Here is a 22,274-nt window from a genome sequence, read left to right on the forward strand (position 1 = left end):
GCATACAATTTTGGCTTAAAATTTAGCATCCTGGATGGACCCGATGGTCTAGCTCTTCTGTCCCCAAGCAGGGTTTGCTCGAGCTTTCCTTCGCACTTCCTATGCGTCCAATCCTTAGACACTGGCAAAAAAACTGAGGAGCTCCCCTGATGGGAGGGGCTATATGGAGGGAAACTGTCTCCGATTGTTTGTGCCAGTGTCCAATCACCTCTGGTGTCCATACAACCCATTATGTAATGATTAATGGCTCTGTGTCCTGTATTGTATGATAAAGAAATAAAAAAAATCACCGTCACTGGATAAAATGACACTGGCAGGAAAGCGGTTAAGAAATGGGGCGATCAAAGGGTTAAGGGTGCTCTCAGAGAGGTCTTTCTTAATGTGGGGGATAATGCTCAACAGAAATACAAGATCTCGATTTTCCTCCATCACAGGCCGCCGTTACGCCTCTTCTCTAAAGGATGAGCGTGGCCACCGGACACCCTGACTGTCTCTTGTTGTATCCAATCACAGTGGGCCGCCGGCAGTACGAGCGCACGCCTCAGACCTCATGCACGGAATCACTTACAGATACTCTATTTTGCGCAGCCGGGCCACCCTGCCGCAGTATATATGTGGTAGGTGATCTGAAAACAGCTAAAGGGGTTTGTGTAAATAAAATATGAATCTGCTCTCAGTAAACTGCTCAAGGTTTACTTTGTTGCCCGTTTACCTGCTGGAGCTCACTTAAACGATTAACTGTTATCACATCTGATAATCATGGGAGCTGATTTTTTTTACCATTTAACAACCACTTCCTTTTATCTGGAAAAACGGTGGCTGTGGATGTAAATATGTCACGGTGGCTGCAGGTAAAGGGAGTAATGGTTGGGTGGGGCAGTAAAAGCACAGCTCAATAGCTAGGGTTCTCTGACCCCCCACAATCTCAAGTGTGAATGAACCCCAAGATAGATCAAGTGCTGAAAGGTCAGACTACCACCATTAGTAAGGATTACAGTGAATTTTATTGGGAGGTATGGGACTTTATGGGTGCACATGATATGAATCCATACAAACACAAATTATATAAAAAAAATAAAAAAATGTTGTACTCACCGTAAAATCCTTTTCTCTGAAGTCCATGGACAGACACAGCACCTTATATTCTTGACTTGTGGGACGTCCCCAAGCAGTGCCAAAAACCGAGGGGTGGGAACAGCAATCATACAGTTTTCACCCCCAAACAAACAGAGCTCCTCATCGGAAGAGCTGCAACCTCAAACAGCTGCCTGCAAAACCTTGCGGCCAAAGCAAGCACCCGAAGATGCACTCACATCAACCTTGTAACATTTTGAGAAAGTGTGAACGGACGACCAGGTCGCCTCCTTACATACCTGTGAGACAGACGCTTGATGTTTCGGAAAGCCCATGAGGCACCAATTGACCTGGTTGAATGCGCCGTGACAGGAAAGGGAGGCCCCTTAAGGGCATAGGCCTGGATGACAGTCTGCCTGATCCACGAGAAATGGTGGCCAACGAGACCGACTGGCCTTTCTTTGGACCAGACACTGACACGAACAGTGAGTCTGACCTCCGGAATGAAGCCGTAGCAGACAGGTATACCCGCAGAGCACGTACCACATCTAAAGTATGTAAAGCAGCCTCTCTGGGATGCGACGGCTGAGGACACAAAGATGGAAATACAATGTCCTTATTCAGGTGGAAGGCCGAAACTACCTTCGGAAGGAAGGCTGCTGGCGTAACACAGCTTTATCCTTATGGAGGACCAAGTATGGTGACTTGCAAGACAAGGCCGCCAATTCGGAAACCCTTCTGACCGATGTGATGTAATGACAACTAGAAAGGCAACTTTGAGAGAGCGTCAAGAGAGGAATCTCCCTGATGTTCTCAAAGGGAGATTCCTGAAGTACCGAGAGCACCAGATTCAAATTCCACGGAGCAATTGGTGGTCTAATCTGGGGAACCACGTCCTGACAGGACGCCCTTGAAGCCTCTGCAACCACTTGAGGGGGCATAACATGATCGCCCGAAGTTCCAGGTCGTGATCGGCAGGTAGGATTCTTCCGGAATCCAGCAGCCCTGGGCCGACTGAACCCCCCAGACCCCCCCCCCCCCAACCGGTTAGGCTGGTGTCCGGCGTGAGCACAGTCCAATGGAAGGGAAGGAACGACTTCCCGGACTGAAGGCCCGGGGATTTCAGCCACCAACCCAGAGAGGCCCCGACTAGGTGACTCACTTGAATCCGATGGTCCAGAGACAATGGAGATTTGTTCCATTTGTATAGAATCTCCTTCTGCAAGACTTGAGTGTGGAATTGGGCATAGGGTACTGCCTCGAAGGAGGCTACCATGAGGCCCAGGACTTGCATTGCAAAAATGGAGAGACGACCCATTGCGGGAATTTTACCGCAGACTGGAGTGTCTGTAACTTGTCCAAAAGGGGAGAAAAACCTCTCACCTCAGGGAGGAATCCAAAATCAACCCCAAGTATTCCAGGCGCTGAGTCGGCACCAACACCGACTTCTGGAGGGTTTGACTGGCTATAGACACGTCCTCCTCAAATTCTAAGCTTGAAGCAGCTCTCAGAAGAAGAAGATCGTCCAAGTAGCCCACAATAGCAATACCTTGCTGTCTCAGAAAGGCCAGAATCGGGGCGAGCACCTTGGTGAAAATTCTTAGTGCCGACGCTAGGCCAAAAAGGGAGAGCCACAAATTGATAGTGCGCAGACGGGGATATGCAAGTAAGCATTCTTGATGTCCAAGGATGCCAGAAAATCCACCGGATGGAGCACAGCAACCACCAAACGAACAGATTCCATCCTGAATTTCCATACCTTCACAAAGGCATTGAGGTCCAAGATTTCTCTTTGAACTCCATCCCACAAAACAGATTTGAGTAGAATCCCTGAAACCTTTCCTGCAGAGGTACCGGTATGATTACTCTGCACTTCAGCAAGTCCTGTACCGCCCCCGTTAGGACATCCCGACGAGCCAGAAGGAGAGGAAGATTTAACAAATAATTTTGGTGGACAAGAGAGAAACTCTTATCTTGTACCCTGAGGAGACCACTTTGCAAACCCACCGGTTGGAAAGCAGCGAAGACGTTCCCCCTCCCAAGAGTTGGGTGGAGGCATAACTTCATGCGGTAGCAGACTTGTTTGCAGGTTTGGCTTGCTTGCGCACCCAGGGGCGCTTCTGTCCCCCAGCTGGACCTTTTTCGGCTTTGGAGGGTCTGCCGGCAGGCCCTGACTGACGAAAATACTGCCTTTGTGCGGAAAAGGAGGGTTCTGGCTTACGGCACGGCTCCTTCCCTTTAGTGGACTGAGGGAAAAGTGTGCTCTTACCCCCAGTGACATTCTTAATAATGTCACCAAAGGCACCAAAGAGCCGCCCACCTTTGAAAGGCAAATCTGCCAGAGCCTTTTTGGACCACGGACCAGCATTTAAGCCAAATCAGGCGGCGCAATATGACCACAGATACAGAGGCGCTGGAGATTAAAGGGGTCGCATGCAGAGTAGCATCACAGACATACACAAGGCTCTGAATCAACTGTTCAACCAGTGTCACGCATTCTGAAGGAAGCTGATGTTGCTTGGTGCAACGTTTTAGCCCATTTAGCGAGTGTCTGGAACACCAAAGTTGCAGCCTGTACAGGCCGCAAGGCCGACCCCAGCATGGTGAACACGCTTCAGACCTCCTATCAGTAGGGTCCTTAAAGGAAGGAGTCCCCTCTACTGGAATAGTGGTTACCTTGTTTAACCTTGACACTGGGGGGTCCACGGCTGGAGGAGAAGCCCATTTTTTCAAAAGGCTCTCCTCAAATGGGTAACGGGTCGCTATGCGCTAAGGGACCACAAAAAGGATCTCTGCGGCCGTTCCCATTCCTTATCTATGAACTTGTCAAAATAAGTTGCATAAGGAAAAACCTTAACAGAGCAGGTCAGTTTGTGAGACCCAAAAGGGACCGACGGCTCAGTGGATGTCCCAACCTCATCCTCCAGCTTGAGAGTGTCTCTCACTGGGGTGATAAGAACAACTACAAGTGCTCTGTCCTGCGCTGACCCGGACGAGGGGTCCCTCCTTACCGCCTGGACGGTCTTGGTCCGCATCATCTGACACTTCAGAACAGAGGTCCTGTGCCACAGCCAGGCCAGAGTCTGAGTAATCCCCAGGAGATGGCGGGGGGGAGGGAGCGCTTTTTACCCCCCTTACGCCTGCACGCCGCTTCCACCCTGGCAACAAATGATCTCAGGACCGCCGAGAGAGAGAGAGAGAGAGAGAAAAAAAAGGGAGGACAGGAGACCCCCTAATCGACCCCCCAGGATTGCCCAGCTGTTCCATCCTGTCGAAACAGGAGGAACTTAACTTACCCGTCAATGCGAGGACTTGCTGGTGTGTTCCACAGCCCACAGCCGAACAGTATGGAGTGGCTGTCGGCCACGGTCCACTGTGACCGAGACAACGGCAGCCCGGTCATGTGTGGACCCCAGAACATATAGCTCACCGGCCACCCCTGGTGCAAACGGGGCATGTCATGGCCGACCCAGCGCGTAGCCAAGGTCTGATCACGCTTGATGGCCGGACTGGGGGGGGGGGGACTACCAGTATCTATAGTATCCAGCCTGTCACCCAGCCGGCAGTTGATAGTAAATCTCAGGATCAAAAAAAATATAATAAAAAAAAATAAAAAAGGTAAAAATTCTTCAGTACTCTGGGCCCAAAGGGAGCCAGGTCCTTCTTCTCTACTAGGCAGGAAAAAACTGAGCTGCTGGCTGCAGTGTGAGGGGTTATGACCAGAGGGACTGCCCGCTGGGCGGGGCTGTGCAGCTTTGCTAAATTTACATGTTTTAAATGTCTAACATGTCTGTCTAGTCCTCTCCTAATAGATGGAACATAACCCACAAGTCAAGAATATAAAGAGCTGTCCCCGTCCATGGACAAAAGAGAAATAAATATATTTTATCGAATTGCATAGGAAATAAAAACATCCCACACAATACATCCACTTCCATTTGTGTGAAAAGGACACAACTTTCAATGTTATATTGCTGTTTCCATGCTTTTGATTGTACACGTTTCGCCGTGAGGTTTCTTCAGGAAAAAACGTGGAATCTCAGCTACTCAAAAGTAATGAGGAATTGAAGCCAATTTATGACAAAGTCATGGTAGAGGAGTAAATTCTGATGGCCCTGTACGTCCAATCAACTGTAGTTGATCGCCCACATAAGGCAGATCTCCCGCAGGGAAGGATATGGAGTCAGAAATTGTATACAATAGGAGGATAAAACGTAATATAAAAAAATTCTATATAGGAAGCTGGGAGCCCAAAATGACACCATTGGTAAGGTAAAACACTTACCTGATCTCAGAACTTCAGACTTGGGTTTGGCTGGGCAGAAGCAATCTATTAGCAGGACCAACATCTGTATGCCAAACAAAACAGAGAATACAGATTTATTAAAAAGGAACCGGACAAGACAGATATGGATAAGTTGCCATTGTGACATGCATCAGGTCCAGTGTCATTATTGGCTTGTTCACGGTAACGGGAGCTGTCTAAGTTTTTGTACCCTCTTTAGAATCCTTTGTTTGGAGTCCACTGGAGGAAACACAGGAGGTCTTAAACCTTTAGCTTATACTACCGTCTACAGGAGGACTGGACATCGGCAAACAAAAAACTGTCAGCTAGCCTCGAGTATACCACCATCACCACCAGCATTTTTGTTTGTATCGCAGAATTACAGAGAGTACGATCATAAAAGCAATGGGGTGGGGCCTGTGCCCCTCAATGGAAGCCAAGAAAAGGGTATTATGGTGAGGACACAAATCAGATTTTCTGTCTTGTCCATTGAGGAACACCGGAAGTATTAAAAGATAAGTTGACCTTTTCAGGAAAAAAAAACAAAAAAAAAAACACACTTTTTTTGCAGGTAAAAGAAAAAAAAATATATGCTCATTTATTATTTTTTGTTGCAAGAGCCTGTAAAGCAGGGGTAGGCAACCTGGGGCCCTCCAGCTGTTGCAGAACTACAAGACCCATAATGCCTCTGGGAGTAAACTGCCAGCCTTGCAATGCATTATGGGAAATGTAGTGCCACAACAGATGGAGCGCCCCAGGTTGCTTACCCCTGCTGTAAAACATTGCACCCAGGATCAGCAGATCGCTGATGCCACGCAAATCTGTCATTGTATAGGCCTGCTCGTACCCCATACCAGGAAGCCGAGACATGCTGACAGGAAGAATGAATGAACTACCAGAGTTCACAGTGCCGTGGTAATTCATCAAAAACTACAAGCCGACAGCCACAAAGGCTGCAGGACCTTGTCGTTTTCCATTCACAGAGCTCTGCCAATGAGTGACACGGCCAGGTTTTTTTTCTTAAAATGTTGACAGCTAGGGGGTGGAGAAGAACATACGCTAGCTAGTTGACATACGCAATTAATTACAAATTCGTTCTTCAGCGAAATTCGTAAATATTCAAATAAACGAAAACCCCGTTTAACAAATTTTCCCCCGAAAATTCGAAAGAATGAAAATTCAAATTTTTTTAAAATCCGAAATAACCAATAAACCATTATATTATAGGTATTGGAATTGCTTTTCAAATTTGGCTGTTCGTAAATGCAACGAATGCCACATCTAGACTGGTGGAACGTAACCAATTAATAATAATAAAAATTATTAATTCATTACGTTCCATTCGTTTAGATGCAGCATTCGTTATTTCGGACAAATTCGTATTCATTATGAAAGAAAAGGAAGATCGAAAGGAAATTCTAATACCTATAATTTAACCAGTTCAATGCCAGGCACTTGCACCCCCTTCCTGCCCAAGCCAATTTTCAGCTTTCAGTGCTGTCGCTGTTTAAATGACAATTGCGTCTTGCTACAGTGTACCCAAACAGAATTTTTATCATTTTGTTCCCACAAATAGCGCTCTTTTGGTGGCATTTGATCACCTCTGTGGTTTTTATTTTTTGCTAAACAAAAAAAAAAAGACCCAATTTTTTTTAAAGTTTTTCTTTTGTTTTCGTAAAAAAAATTGTAAAGAAGTACGTTTTATCCTTCACTGATGAGGCGCCACTGACAGGCACTGATAAGGCGGCACCGATGGGTACTTATAGGCATCACTGATGGGTGGGCATCTGAGGGGGGCTGCACTGATAAACAATCAGCACAGCCTCCGTCAGGAGACGCAAGTGAGGAAAAGCCAATTAACGGCTCTTCCTGTTTACATCGTGATCAGCCGTGATTGGACACAGCTGATCACGTGGTAAAGAGCCTCCGTTGGCTCTTTACCGATCTCAGTGTAGCGGTGTGTCAGACTGACACACCAACGATCGCCGCGATGCGCCCCCCCCCCACCACTGAACCACCGCCCGGCCGTTATTTTGCTATAGGCTGGGCGGCAAGTGGTTAATAGTTTGTTATAAGTTATTATTTTGGATTTTTAAAATTCGTAATTTTTGTCCTTTTGAATTTTCTGATCCTGATGCAGTACTGCATAGCCAGGCTCAGGACGACTGTACCAGATAGAAGCAACTGAAGAGACAAAGTTCCAGCAGCAACATAAAGCAGACTATTGTTTGAATAAGAAAGAAAAAAAAAAAGCTAAGGTTTAATGCAGCTCCTAGGCCTCATTGGCAAGCTTCTGTGGACAGGTGTCTTTTATACAGGTAACAAACTGAGATTAAGAGCACTCCCAATCTCAGCTTGTTACCTGTATAGAAGACACCCGGGAGCCAGAAATCTTGCCGGGGATAGGGGATCAAATACTTAAAATTTCCCTCAAGCAAATCAATTTATAACTTTTTTTGAAATGCCCTTTTCTGGATATTTTTGTTGTTATTCTGTCTTTCGCTGGTAAAATAAACCGACCATTAAAATTATAAACTGATCATTTCTTAGTCAGCAGGCAAAACTTACAAAATCAGCAGCCGATCAAATACTTTTTTCCCCCTCACTGTATACGGGATCCAACTTAGTTGGGACCGCAGTAAAAAGAGGTGCCTTGACGTGGACACTACTGCAAACGAAACCTTCTGTTTTCAACGTGAATTGATAGTCCAGGCCAATTTGGTTGTTTTGTAGGCTGGCAAGTGTGCCGGTAAACGTTTGTGATGTGTGTTGGCCCTCCATGTGCACCTTACTGCAAAGGCTAGTTATAGGTTGTGGTGGTTGCCACTTTTTTGTTTATATTGCTAGGAAGAGTAGCTATCCTGGGCTGGCCTAGAGAATTTTTTGCTTGCCAATGTCCAATCTTTCTATATACAACAGTATTTAACCCGAAGGTAAAAGAAAAAAAGAAAACACTATCCCATTCGAACCAGGAGATTTAAACAAATCAGCAATGCAAACAGCCGGCGGTTGGAGCTAGGAACTCCAGGAATCCTTGACAGATCCAAGAAGCCAATGTATGATTTCATCCTCTAATGAGGCCATTCCCAACTAGGGTTCCTCCACATGTTGCCAAGGGTTCCTTGATCGACTATGATGGTGTCTGCATAGTTCTGAGGCCTACGATACTTGGCAGGGCCAGCAGCTAGTACTTTGGTCCCCTGATTATGGTGTGTAACAGTAAAACATATTATTTAATCTTGTATTGCTCAGTAACACAAAATGGAAGGAGGGAAGAGGGGAAAAGGAAGAGGGGGAAAGATGGAAAGAAGAGGGGGGGGGGGAAGATGGAAAGGGGGGGGGGAAGATGGAAGGGGGGGGGGAAGATGGAAAGAGGGGGGGGGGAAGAGGGGGGGGGGGAAGATGGAAAGAAGAGGGGGGGGAAGATGGAAAGAAGAGGGGGGGGGGGGGAAGATGGAAAGAAGAGGGGGGGGGAGATGGAAAGAAGAGGGGGGGGGAAGATGGAAAGAAGGGGGGGGGGGGAAGATGGAAAGAAGAGGGGGGGGGGAAGATGGAAAGAAGAGGGGGGGGAGATGGAAAGAAGAGGGGGGGAGATGGAAAGAAGAGGGGGGGGGGGGGAGATGGAAAGAAGAGGGGGGGGGGGAAGAAGAGGGAGGGGGGAAGAAGGAAAGAAGAGAGGGGGGGGGGGAAGAGAAAGAAGAAGGGGGGGGGAGAGAAAGAAGAAGGGGGGGGGGGAAGAGAAAGAAGAAGGGGGGGGGGAAGAGAAAGAAGAAGGGGGGGGGAAGAGAGAGAAAAAGAAGAGGGGGGAGAGAGAAAAAGAAGAGGGGGGAGAGAGAAAAAGAAGAGGGGGGAGAGAGAAAAAGAAGAGGGGGGAGAGAGAAAAAGAAGAAGAAAGGGGAGAGAAAAAGAAGAGGGGGGGAGAGAGAAAGAAGGGGAGGGGAGAGAGAAAGAAGGGGAGGGGAGAGAGAAAGAAGGGGAGGGGAGAGAGAAAGAAGGGGAGGGGAGAAAGAAGGGGAGGGGAGAAAGAAGGGAAGGGGAGGGTTGAAGAGGGGGGGGGGGGGAAGAAGAAATGTAAGCTTGTCGTACCAAACCAAGAATCAGTCCAATCATCAAAGTGGCCATGATGAAAATGATGTAAGAGCCCCAAGCAGACATTCCCAAAGGGCCTGTCAAGTAGTTGTGAGTTTGCTAAAACAAAAACACAAAAAGACAAATGAGGATTAGACAGCAAACAGTAAAATCCCTTTAAGAAACAATAATGGGTCTTTATGCATGTTCATTGGATATCAAGCAGTTTCTATTTAACGAAAAGAAGTGATGCTTAACATGTATGAAAATCAATATAAAATGCCAGCTGAAAAGAAACAACATTTTGTGCTCCAGCAAAAGCATCTAAAGGATTCGGTGAGGTCAGCCTGTGCTCAGAGTCATTAGTGTGACAAGCCGACACATTCTTGGTTCACAATACAGAGAAACATGTTACACTCTGCAAAGTCATCAATGCGACAAGGTCACTATTAAGTAAAAAGGCACACCAGCCATGTGGCACTTGTTGTTTAAAGGGACACCAAAAACTGGAATCTATCAAAACCTGAAATATCAAAGAGTTAAACCACCTAGTAAACTCCTATAAGATTCAGGGACTCTAGAAGTGAGATCTTGGCATTTGACTTTACAGGCCTGTACACTTGCTGTGGTCTGTGGGTCCCATTCTCGCTTGCAAAATTCTAAAGTGATTGTAAATGTTCTAATTTTTTCTTATTAACAAACATGTTATACCTACCTTCTCTTTGCAATAGTTTTTTTTAGAAAGCAGCAACATACACACTGGAGTTCTCACCGTAAAATCCCTTTCTCCGAGTTCATTGAAGGACACAGCAGAGATCCTCATCTCTGACCATTGGGTTATGGCGCCACCTTCAGAAGATTAGGATGTCCACTGTGTCCTTCAATAAAAGAGAAAACATTGGATTTTTGTACTCACCGTAAAATCCTTTTCTGTCGTCCATGGACGGACACAGCTCCTTAAATCTTGACATTTGGGTTATGTTCCTGTTTATAGGAGAGGACTAGGCAGGACATGTCATCTTAAAACATGCAACTTTAACAGAGTTGACCAGCCCCGCCCAGGGGGCGGTTCCTCTGGTCATAACCCCTCATCCTACAGCATGCAGCCTCAGTTCGTCAAAAAGCAGTTCAAACTTAAAAAAGGAGGGGTGAGTGCTGTATCCGTCCATGGACGACAGAGAAAAGGATTTTATGGCGAGTACAAAAAAATCCTATTTTCTCTTTTTATCCATGGACGGACACAGCTCCTTAAATCTTGACATTTGGGATGTCCCCAAGCAGTGTCAAACAACAAGGGGTGGGAAACCGTAATCAAAAGAAGACCTAACTTCACCCCAAACAAGCAGAGCTCCTCAACGGAGGAGTTCCAACTTTAAACAGCCGCCTGCAAAACCTTGCGGCCGAAGGAAGCATCTGAAGATGCACTCAACCATGTAAAATTTGGAAAAAGTGTGAACGGACTTAGTCGCCGCCTAACTCACTTGTGAGACAGACGCTTGATGTCGGAAAGCCCAGGAGGCACCAATAGCCCCTGTTGAATGCGCGGTAACAGGAAAGGGAGGCGCCCGCTGCTTAAGGGCATAGGCCTGGATAACGGTCTGTCTGATCCACCTAGAAATGGTGGCCGACAAGATGGCCAGGCCCTTCTGCGGACTAGACACCGCCACAAACAGTGAGTCTGACCTCCGGGAACGGAGCCGTAGCAGACAGGTACACACGTAGAGCACTTACCACGTCCAAAGTATGGAGTGCAGCCTTATTGGGATGCGATGGTTGAGGACACAAGGAAGGCAGGCAGAACAATGTCCTCATTCAGGTGAAAAGCTAAAACTGCCTTCGGAAGAAAGGAAGGTTGTGAGCGTAGCACTGCCTTATCCTTATGAAGGACCAAGTAAGGAGACTTGCAAGACAAGGCTGCCAACTCAGAAACTCGTCTGACAGATGTAATGGACACTAGAAAGGCCACCTTCGGAGACAGCGTCAAGAGAGGAATTTCTCTGATGTTCTCAAAGGGAGGTTCCTGGAGAGCCGAGAGCACAAGATTCAAATCCCATGGAGGAAGCTGTGGTCTAATTGGGGGAATCACATGTTGAACCCCCTGTACAAACGTACCCACCAGCGAATGGGTCGCCAAAGGACATTGAAAGAAAACAGCCAAAGCTGAAATCTGTCTCTTAATGGTGCTAAAGGCAAGCTTCTGATCCACTCCGCGCTGCAAAAACAGCAGGACTCTGGAAACAGAATATGCCCGTGGACGCCACTCCATCTTCTCGCACATAGAGATGTAGGCCTTCCAGGTGCGATGGTAGATCTTCCGAGAAGATGACTTCCGCACCCTCAGCATGGTAGAGATGACCGAATCTGACAGACCTTTGTCCCTTAGCACCTGGCTTTCAATAGCCATGCCGTTAAAGCCAGCGACTGTAAAGCAGGACGAAGTATAGGACTTTGAGACAGCAGGTCCTCCCGAATTGGCAGCCATCATGGGGTATACGCCACTAGGCACACAAGGTCGGCGTACCAGGGACACCGGGACCAATCCGGAGCGAATTAGAATTACCGGGATCCCCTTGGCCTCTACTCTGCAGAGCAGACGTGAAAGCAACTTCAGTGGAGGGAAAGGCATAAATTAGCCGATACTGACCCCACGGGGCCACAAACCTGTCTGACGCGTCTGCCCAGGGATCTCTGGACCTGGCCACGAACCTCGACACCTTGCGATTGAGTTAAGAAGCCAGGAGATCCACGTGCGGCGTGCCCCACCACCGGCAAAGGAGTTGAAACACCTCCAGATGCAACGACCATTCCCCTTGGTCCAGCATCTGGTGCAGAGACAAGTAAATAATGCGCATAATTACACAAAAACTTCTAGTGTCAGATACAGCATAAATATCAAATATTTAAAAGAGCGGGCAAAAGTCAGGGGATGACAGTTTAGCATAAACTGATCAAAAGTCTGTGTTTGAGATAAAATGGGTAAAACACTTCCAGGGCTGCCATCAGGGGGGAACAGAGACCATGTTCCGGTTTCTAGAAAAAAAGGCAAGGAGAGAGGCGCCTCTGGGTGTAGTGGCTTTAAGCAATTTAATAGTTAAAATCATACACATGTGGTTATTACACTCACATTTGAGCAGTATGGAGCAGGCATGTAATGGTTTCTTTAAATGGGGTGAGCTGTCATCCGAGGAGAGGAGTTCCTTTTCCAGTCAGGAGGAGCGCTGTGCGGGGAGGTCACTGCTTCATCAGAAGGAGGGCATCCATAGGGATGTAGAGGGTTCTCAACCCGAGGTCTGGAGCGCACGTGAAGGGCTGGCGAGGGCGGATGACGTCACTAGTATGCGACGCGTTTCAGAGTCTCAAAGCAGTTGATTGATTGACTGCTTACACTTCTTTCTCAAGCATAACAGAGGAGGGGGACGGGACTAGTATTTATTGGTGTGGAGGGGGCGGAGCAATGCGCGGAGGGGGCGGGACGGAACACGGCGTATAGTGTAGAGATTACTGGTGGGCGTGAACTCAGGAGTGTCAGTATGGAAAAGAGAAATGATGTGATGGACACGGTGATGGGCGTGTGGGACGGGGGCGGGCAAGAGGAGAGTGGCTGGAAGTTAAACGAACGGAGGAAGAGGGGGTGGGGCCGTGAGTGAGACTCGATGGGATGTGATGGGAGGTGTCAGGCGGGGACGGACAGGGACATGTAAGAGGATGGTATAAAGATGAAGTGCAGTGTATACGCAATGGGTGATAATAATACAATAATACATAAAGCAGTAGTAGATATATGAGTTACAAATATATGGGAATGGGCACTAATGAAAATATGTTAATGTCGCAAGAAGTGCGGCATACAAGTCAGGGGGATGAAGAAATGTGTATAGAATAAAAACAGAACAACATATGCTATTAAATATTTATATTAGTATAAATTAATACTAACTATAATTTAAGTTTAGTGAGTGTGTAATCGCTAGATAAATGAAGTGGGAGTAATGGTACTAATATGTGCCAATATACCCAGGGGTGGCTGAGGGTGGCTGAATTATGAAGGGGGGGGGGGGGAAAGAAGAAGGGGGAAGAGGGGGGGGGGAAGGAAAGAGTGGCAGGAGGGAAAAAAAAGAGAGAGAGAGGGGGGGGGGGGAAGAGGAAAGGAGAGGAAGAAGGAGGGGGGGGGGGGAGAAGGACAGGGGATTGGGATATGATCCATGAGGTGTGTACAGTATACATACAGCATATGGATAAAAGGTCTTATTAGATTCATCCTTAAAATGAAATAAAAAATGTATATATACACACTAAATGTTCAGAGGTTGAACAGCAGAAGACATATGTATACAGTAGTATGGACATACATGAATAAATAAATACATATACATTTATATACGAACTACATCATAATACGGAATGTATGGTGAAAAAGTATGAAATACAAGATTTAAAAGTCGAGAATTAAAATAGTTAATTGAAATTAATTAAAAACTATATATGGAGGGAATTGGACGTATATAAATGCATACAATGGCTAAAAAGTATGTACCCATCCATATAAATCTGTATGTGCAAGGATGGATGTTCACCAATAGAGGTACCCTGTGAGCTCTTTTAGCATTATCAATAAAGGCAGATACGTCCATATGTGGAGACATATATGTATATGTATCAGATGATACAGGGGGAGCGTATATACGCCCGTAGGCCTATATTAAAGGGAACGGATGTATGGAAGTTTATTAATAGGAGACAGGTTATAGAATGGTGGCAATCTCTATGCTTTCGTTGATGCCACCCGGGGAGAGGGCATCTAGGGTGTATATCCAATACGTTTCCCTGGCGCATAGTTTTTTGAATCTTTCTGCTGGGGTAATGGTGTTGCTAATTTGTTCTATAACCCATACTTTGAGTCCTATGGTTGTTTTCTGGTGTGCAGTCAAGAAATGTTTTGGCACACTATGGGGATCGGTGCCGCCCTCTATATTTCTTCGATGTTCCCCGAACCGTTGTCTCAGGGGTCGAATAGTGCGGCCTACATACAGCAGGCCGCAAGGACAGGTGAGGGCATACACAACGAAATCCGAAGAACAGTTGAAGAATTCCTTCAAGGGGTAAATTTTTCCTTTGGTTTCAAAACTTTTTTGTCCATGTTGGACAAAGTGGCAAGTTTTGCATTTTGGTTTACGGCATTGGTACATGCCAACCAGAGGTATAAGGCAGGGCACTGCGGGCAGGTTTGGGGTGTATTTCAGTTTGCTTGGGGCAATTTTGCTTTTAAGGTTTGGTGCTCTTCTATAGATCACTTTTGGACGAGCAGGAAGAATCGACTTCAGGTGAGGATCTTGTAGCAAGATGTTCCAATGTTTGGAAATAATTGCTTCCATATTTTTATGTTTTTGGTGGAAGGTGGTCAGAAACCTGGTGGAGCAGTCATCAGTATTTTTCTTTGCTTTGGGGGGTGGTTTATGTAGATAGTGATTGAAGGCATCTTCTATCAACTGTTCCGGATATTGTTTGTCTCTAAACTTTTGTTTGAGATTTTGGCTGAGAGTGATGTAGTCAGTATCTTTGGTGCAGTTTTGTCTAAGTCGACAAAACTGTCCTTTAGGGATATTGTTGGTCCAGTTGGATAGGTGGCAGCTCTTGTAATGCAAGTAAGAGTTACCAGCTGTGGGTTTCGTGTAGCTTTTTGTACAGATGGTGTTGTCTTCATGTCTTAACTCGAGGTCCAGAAAAGCCATGGTGAGGGGATCGGAAACAGAGGTAAAAGACAAACCGTAGGGATTGTGATTACAGTGTTCTACAAATGATTTGATGGAGTCAGTAGGGCCATCCCAGATGATAAGGATATCATCGATATACCTTCCGAAGAAGGCAATATGCGATGTATATGGGTTGTTATTGAAAATATGATTGTTCTCCCAAAAGCCCATCGCAAGATTGGCGTATGAGGGGGGCAAAATTGGCTCCCATGGCAGTCCCCTGAATCTGCTGGTAGAAGGTGCCATCAAAGGTGAAATAGTTATGTGTCAAGCAGAAGTTGGTGGCTTTGTGGATGAAGTTGGCCTGGCGTGGGTTGAGTAGTGGTTCAAGGAGAAGAAATTGTTCCAAGGCCATTAGTCCAAAGGAATGTGGTATGGATGTATACAGTGAACATACGTCTAGGGATAGCCAACTGTAAGAAGGTTCCCACTGATAGTGGGACAGTAGTTCTAATAGGTGTGAGCTGTCACGTATGAATGATTGTAATTGGGAGACTATGGGTTGGAGAAATTGGTCTATATAAAGGCTGAGACCAGTGGTAACGCTGTCCATAGCTGCCACTATGGGTCTTCCTGGGGGGTCAATGAGGTTTTTGTGTACCTTCGGTAAATAGTAGAAGTATGGGATTTGGAAAAACTTTTTTCGAAGGTAAGAACCTTCTGTTTTAGTGATTATCTTATCTTCTAGTGCCTCAGAGATCAGGTCATATACTTCTTTGGCATAGTCCATGGTTGGATCACTTTTAAGTTTTTTATAGGTGCTGTCATCCGATAGGAGTCTGTATGCTTCTTTGAGATATGCATCTTTGTTGAGGAGTACGATCCCTCCCCCTTTATCGGCTGATTTAACTATGATGGAATCATCTGATATTAAAGAGTCTAAAGCTTTTATTTCTGACGGAGTGAGGTTATTGTATTTAGATGGAGAGCTGCATAATTTTGTTAGATCAGCGTAAACCACTCTGTAGAAGGTTTCGAGATATGGACCTTTGGACTGATGGGGAAAGAATATGGATTTCGGTTTTAATGTTGACTGGATAATCGGGGGTGATGTAACCGGGTGTTGGGTGTAGAGTCTTAGGAGATCGTCTTCGTCAGACGTCTCATAGCAGTATTCAGGAGAGTAGACGGAGAGGTCAAGGGGACTGCGGGTAGGTGAAATGAGGGGGATGGGCGGGGTAGTGGGATTAAGTTTGTCTTTTTCTTGTTTTATGTGAAAATGTCTCTTTAGAGTCAGGTTTCGTATATAATGGTTCAGATCCTTGAACAAAAGGAAAGGGTTGGGATGATTGATAGGTGCGAAACTCAAACCGCGGCTAAGGAGAGAGGAGTCAGCTGCAGTAAGTAGGTGTGAGGACAGGTTGAAGATTTTTATAGTTTCTGGTATTTTTGTGTGTTTAGACGATTGTTTTCTTCGCCCTCCTCTACAGCCTCTTCTGTGAGCTTTCTTTTTCGTGAAACTGAGGCTGGGGGAGGGCTGGGTACTAAAAAAGTTGATGATGGAGGTGGTGTAACAGGCACGATATTTGTTGCGATGGAGACAGTTGCAGGGATGAGAGGTTCCGGAACTGTTATGTCCATTTGCAGGTTGTTGGAAGATGACGTAGGATTATTAGTGGTTTGAGAGCATATGGGGGGTATCAATAGTGAAGTGGGAATGGCTGGTCTATTATAGAACTGGTTGAGGGCTGTAATCAGTCCATTCTTCTTATCTTTATTAGATGTGTTAGTTTTAGTTTTGCGGGGACCTGCTGAGTAGACAGAGGTAGGTAGTGTGTTCTTAATAATGGTGGTGTGGCATGGTAGTGCCCTATGTTGTCTATATGGAGCGAAATGAAGGGGGAATTGTAAACTCATGAGTGATGGGAGGGGTTGATTGGGTGGGTTTTGGAAGGTAGGGGATGAGGTGGATTTTATGTATGTGGGGGCTGGTGAGTGTTTCTTGTTCCATGAAAAAATTCTGTCTGAGTTATAATCATCAATATCTCGTTTGAATTTTCCTGTTTTAGTATCGATGAGCAGCCGTTCATCTTGTTGTGTATTGTTTTTGAGGGTCTCTAGCCAGCTAGATGGGATGGGTAATTTTTGGCTGGCGATGTCATTTATGATAATTAATAATTGATTTTTGAATTTCTCGTATCTATTGTTTCTATGAGTAATAAGTATTTGCATCCATTTGGTTGTACAGAATTCAGCAATGCTAGCCCATTCTTTTGAGCTCTCGCTATCCAGGAAAGTGGGGCATTCTTTCATCACCCTTAGGCCTCTAGGAGAGACTTTAGTTTCTATATATTGTGATAAGAAGAATTGGTCCCACCATTGTTGGTTGGTGGTTTGTATTAGTCGTTCAAGTTGTTTGAACTTTCCACATAGCGTATAGCGTGATTTGCCAGAGAGTTTGGCGTCATCAGAAAAGTTGATCGGCGTTAGCATGGAGTAGATTTGTTCTAAAATCACATTATGGTTCGTCTCTATATTAGAGATGATGTCCATGATGAGGAAATGAAGTTAAGTAACTGATGGAGTGGTGTGATTCGTGTATAGAAAACAAGAAGAGATAATAAGATGTATTGACGGAAAAGGTATAGATGGAAAAAGTAGGTGTATGTGAGCACATGAACTTTTAGGTCATTCTCATATATATATATATGTAGTTGTATATATATATATATCTTTAGGTATATGCACATACATGTGTGTGCATAAAAAATAATAACGTACTGACAAGATGTTATCAACTGATTCACGGGTGGAGGGGTGATGTGGGATGGGGAAATAAAATAAATAAAAAAATAAATTAAATTAAAATCGGATTAAAATCAAATGAGGTGAATAACCTTAAAAAATGGAAAAAAGAGAATAAGGTAAAATAAAATAAAGTTGGTAGGGAGAACAGGATAATATATATGCTGTGCGCTAGAGAGTATTTAGGTCTGCAGCATTAAAATGGTTCAGAAAACAGCACAGAGACAAGTAAATAATGCGCATAATTACACAAAAACTTCTAGTGTCAGATACAGCATAAATATCAAATATTTAAAAGAGCGGGCAAAAGTCAGGGGATGACAGTTTAGCATAAACTGATCAAAAGTCTGTGTTTGAGATAAAATGGGTAAAACACTTCCAGGGCTGCCATCAGGGGGGAACAGAGACCATGTTCCGGTTTCTAGAAAAAAAGGCAAGGAGAGAGGCGCCTCTGGGTGTAGTGGCTTTAAGCAATTTAATAGTTAAAATCATACACATGTGGTTATTACACTCACATTTGAGCAGTATGGAGCAGGCATGTAATGGTTTCTTTAAATGGGGTGAGCTGTCATCCGAGGAGAGGAGTTCCTTTTCCAGTCAGGAGGAGCGCTGTGCGGGGAGGTCACTGCTTCATCAGAAGGAGGGCATCCATAGGGATGTAGAGGGTTCTCAACCCGAGGTCTGGAGCGCACGTGAAGGGCTGGCGAGGGCGGATGACGTCACTAGTATGCGACGCGTTTCAGAGTCTCAAAGCAGTTGATTGATTGACTGCTTACACTCCTTTCTCAAGCATAACAGAGGAGGGGGACGGGACTAGTATTTATTGGTGTGGAGGGGGCGGAGCAATGCGCGGAGGGGGCGGGACGGAACACGGCGTATAGTGTAGAGATTACTGGTGGGCGTGAACTCAGGAGTGTCAGTATGGAAAAGAGAAATGATGTGATGGACACGGTGATGGGCGTGTGGGACGGGGGCGGGCAAGAGGAGAGTGGCTGGAAGTTAAACGAACGGAGGAAGAGGGGGTGGGGCCGTGAGTGAGACTCGATGGGATGTGATGGGAGGTGTCAGGCGGGGACGGACAGGGACATGTAAGAGGATGGTATAAAGATGAAGTGCAGTGTATACGCAATGGGTGATAATAATACAATAATACATAAAGCAGTAGTAGATATATGAGTTACAAATATATGGGAATGGGCACTAATGAAAATATGTTAATGTCGCAAGAAGTGCGGCATACAAGTCAGGGGGATGAAGAAATGTGTATAGAATAAAAACAGAACAACATATGCTATTAAATATTTATATTAGTATAAATTAATACTAACTATAATTTAAGTTTAGTGAGTGTGTAATCGCTAGATAAATGAAGTGGGAGTAATGGTACTAATATGTGCCAATATACCCAGGGGTGGCTGAGGGTGGCTGAATTATGAAGGGGGGGGGGGGGGAAAGAAGAAGGGGGAAGAGGGGGGGGGGAAGGAAAGAGTGGCAGGAGGGAAAAAAAAGAGAGAGAGAGGGGTGGGGGGGAAGAGGAAAGGAGAGGAAGAAGGAGGGGGGGGGGGAGAAGGACAGGGGATTGGGATATGATCCATGAGGTGTGTACAGTATACATACAGCATATGGATAAAAGGTCTTATTAGATTCATCCTTAAAATGAAATAAAAAATGTATATATACACACTAAATGTTCAGAGGTTGAACAGCAGAAGACATATGTATACAGTAGTATGGACATACATGAATAAATAAATACATATACATTTATATACGAACTACATCATAATACGGAATGTATGGTGAAAAAGTATGAAATACAAGATTTAAAAGTCGAGAATTAAAATAGTTAATTGAAATTAATTAAAAACTATATATGGAGGGAATTGGACGTATATAAATGCATACAATGGCTAAAAAGTATGTACCCATCCATATAAATCTGTATGTGCAAGGATGGATGTTCACCAATAGAGGTACCCTGTGAGCTCTTTTAGCATTATCAATAAAGGCAGATACGTCCATATGTGGAGACATATATGTATATGTATCAGATGATACAGGGGGAGCGTATATACGCCCGTAGGCCTATATTAAAGGGAACGGATGTATGGAAGTTTATTAATAGGAGACAGACAGAATTTTTTCATGGAACAAGAAACACTCACCAGCCCCCACATACATAAAATCCACCTCATCCCCTACCTTCCAAAACCCACCCAATCAACCCCTCCCATCACTCATGAGTTTACAATTCCCCCTTCATTTCGCTCCATATAGACAACATAGGGCACTACCATGCCACACCACCATTATTAAGAACACACTACCTACCTCTGTCTACTCAGCAGGTCCCCGCAAAACTAAAACTAACACATCTAATAAAGATAAGAAGAATGGACTGATTACAGCCCTCAACCAGTTCTATAATAGACCAGCCATTCCCACTTCACTATTGATACCCCCCATATGCTCTCAAACCACTAATAATCCTACGTCATCTTCCAACAACCTGCAAATGGACATAACAGTTCCGGAACCTCTCATCCCTGCAACTGTCTCCATCGCAACAAATATCGTGCCTGTTACACCACCTCCATCATCAACTTTTTTAGTACCCAGCCCTCCCCCAGCCTCAGTTTCACGAAAAAGAAAGCTCACAGAAGAGGCTGTAGAGGAGGGCGAAGAAAACAATCGTCTAAACACACAAAAATACCAGAAACTATAAAAATCTTCAACCTGTCCTCACACCTACTTACTGCAGCTGACTCCTCTCTCCTTAGCCGCGGTTTGAGTTTCGCACCTATCAATCATCCCAACCCTTTCCTTTTGTTCAAGGATCTGAACCATTATATACGAAACCTGACTCTAAAGAGACATTTTCACATAAAACAAGAAAAAGACAAACTTAATCCCACTACCCCGCCCATCCCCCTCATTTCACCTACCCGCAGTCCCCTTGACCTCTCCGTCTACTCTCCTGAATACTGCTATGAGACGTCTGACGAAGACGATCTCCTAAGACTCTACACCCAACACCCGGTTACATCACCCCCGATTATCCAGTCAACATTAAAACCGAAATCCATATTCTTTCCCCATCAGTCCAAAGGTCCATATCTCGAAACCTTCTACAGAGTGGTTTACGCTGATCTAACAAAATTATGCAGCTCTCCATCTAAATACAATAACCTCACTCCGTCAGAAATAAAAGCTTTAGACTCTTTAATATCAGATGATTCCATCATAGTTAAATCAGCCGATAAAGGGGGAGGGATCGTACTCCTCAACAAAGATGCATATCTCAAAGAAGCATACAGACTCCTATCGGATGACAGCACCTATAAAAAACTTAAAAGTGATCCAACCATGGACTATGCCAAAGAAGTATATGACCTGATCTCTGAGGCACTAGAAGATAAGATAATCACTAAAACAGAAGGTTCTTACCTTCGAAAAAAGTTTTTCCAAATCCCATACTTCTACTATTTACCGAAGGTACACAAAAACCTCATTGACCCCCCAGGAAGACCCATAGTGGCAGCTATGGACAGCGTTACCACTGGTCTCAGCCTTTATATAGACCAATTTCTCCAACCCATAGTCTCCCAATTACAATCATTCATACGTGACAGCTCACACCTATTAGAACTACTGTCCCACTATCAGTGGGAACCTTCTTACAGTTGGCTATCCCTAGACGTATGTTCACTGTATACATCCATACCACATTCCTTTGGACTAATGGCCTTGGAACAATTTCTTCTCCTTGAACCACTACTCAACCCACGCCAGGCCAACTTCATCCACAAAGCCACCAACTTCTGCTTGACACATAACTATTTCACCTTTGATGGCACCTTCTACCAGCAGATTCAGGGGACTGCCATGGGAGCCAATTTTGCCCCCTCATACGCCAATCTTGCGATGGGCTTTTGGGAGAACAATCATATTTTCAATAACAACCCATATACATCGCATATTGCCTTCTTCGGAAGGTATATCGATGATATCCTTATCATCTGGGATGGCCCTACTGACTCCATCAAATCATTTGTAGAACACTGTAATCACAATCCCTACGGTTTGTCTTTTACCTCTGTTTCCGATCCCCTCACCATGGCTTTTCTGGACCTCGAGTTAAGACATGAAGACAACACCATCTGTACAAAAAGCTACACGAAACCCACAGCTGGTAACTCTTACTTGCATTACAAGAGCTGCCACCTATCCAACTGGACCAACAATATCCCTAAAGGACAGTTTTGTCGACTTAGACAAAACTGCACCAAAGATACTGACTACATCACTCTCAGCCAAAATCTCAAACAAAAGTTTAGAGACAAACAATATCC

At 45.1% G+C, this 22,274-nt stretch overlaps 1 protein-coding gene across 1 annotated transcript in view; it reads right to left on the minus strand.

The window, feature by feature from the left end:
* The window catches only part of TMX4 (thioredoxin related transmembrane protein 4), a gene marked incomplete at its 5' end in the record, with an annotated part of 76,679 nt that overhangs the window by 7,859 nt on the left and 46,546 nt on the right, over window positions 1–22,274 (minus strand). Inside the window, 2 exons of the mRNA XM_040347852.1 lie at window positions 5,360–5,423; window positions 9,446–9,547. Of these exons, the coding sequence (XP_040203786.1) occupies window positions 5,360–5,423; window positions 9,446–9,547 (166 nt within the window). The remainder of the gene's footprint in view (window positions 1–5,359; window positions 5,424–9,445; window positions 9,548–22,274) is intronic.

Source organism: Rana temporaria, chromosome 4, assembly GCF_905171775.1.
Source record: "Rana temporaria chromosome 4, aRanTem1.1, whole genome shotgun sequence".
NCBI classification, from domain to species: Eukaryota; Metazoa; Chordata; class Amphibia; order Anura; family Ranidae; genus Rana; species Rana temporaria.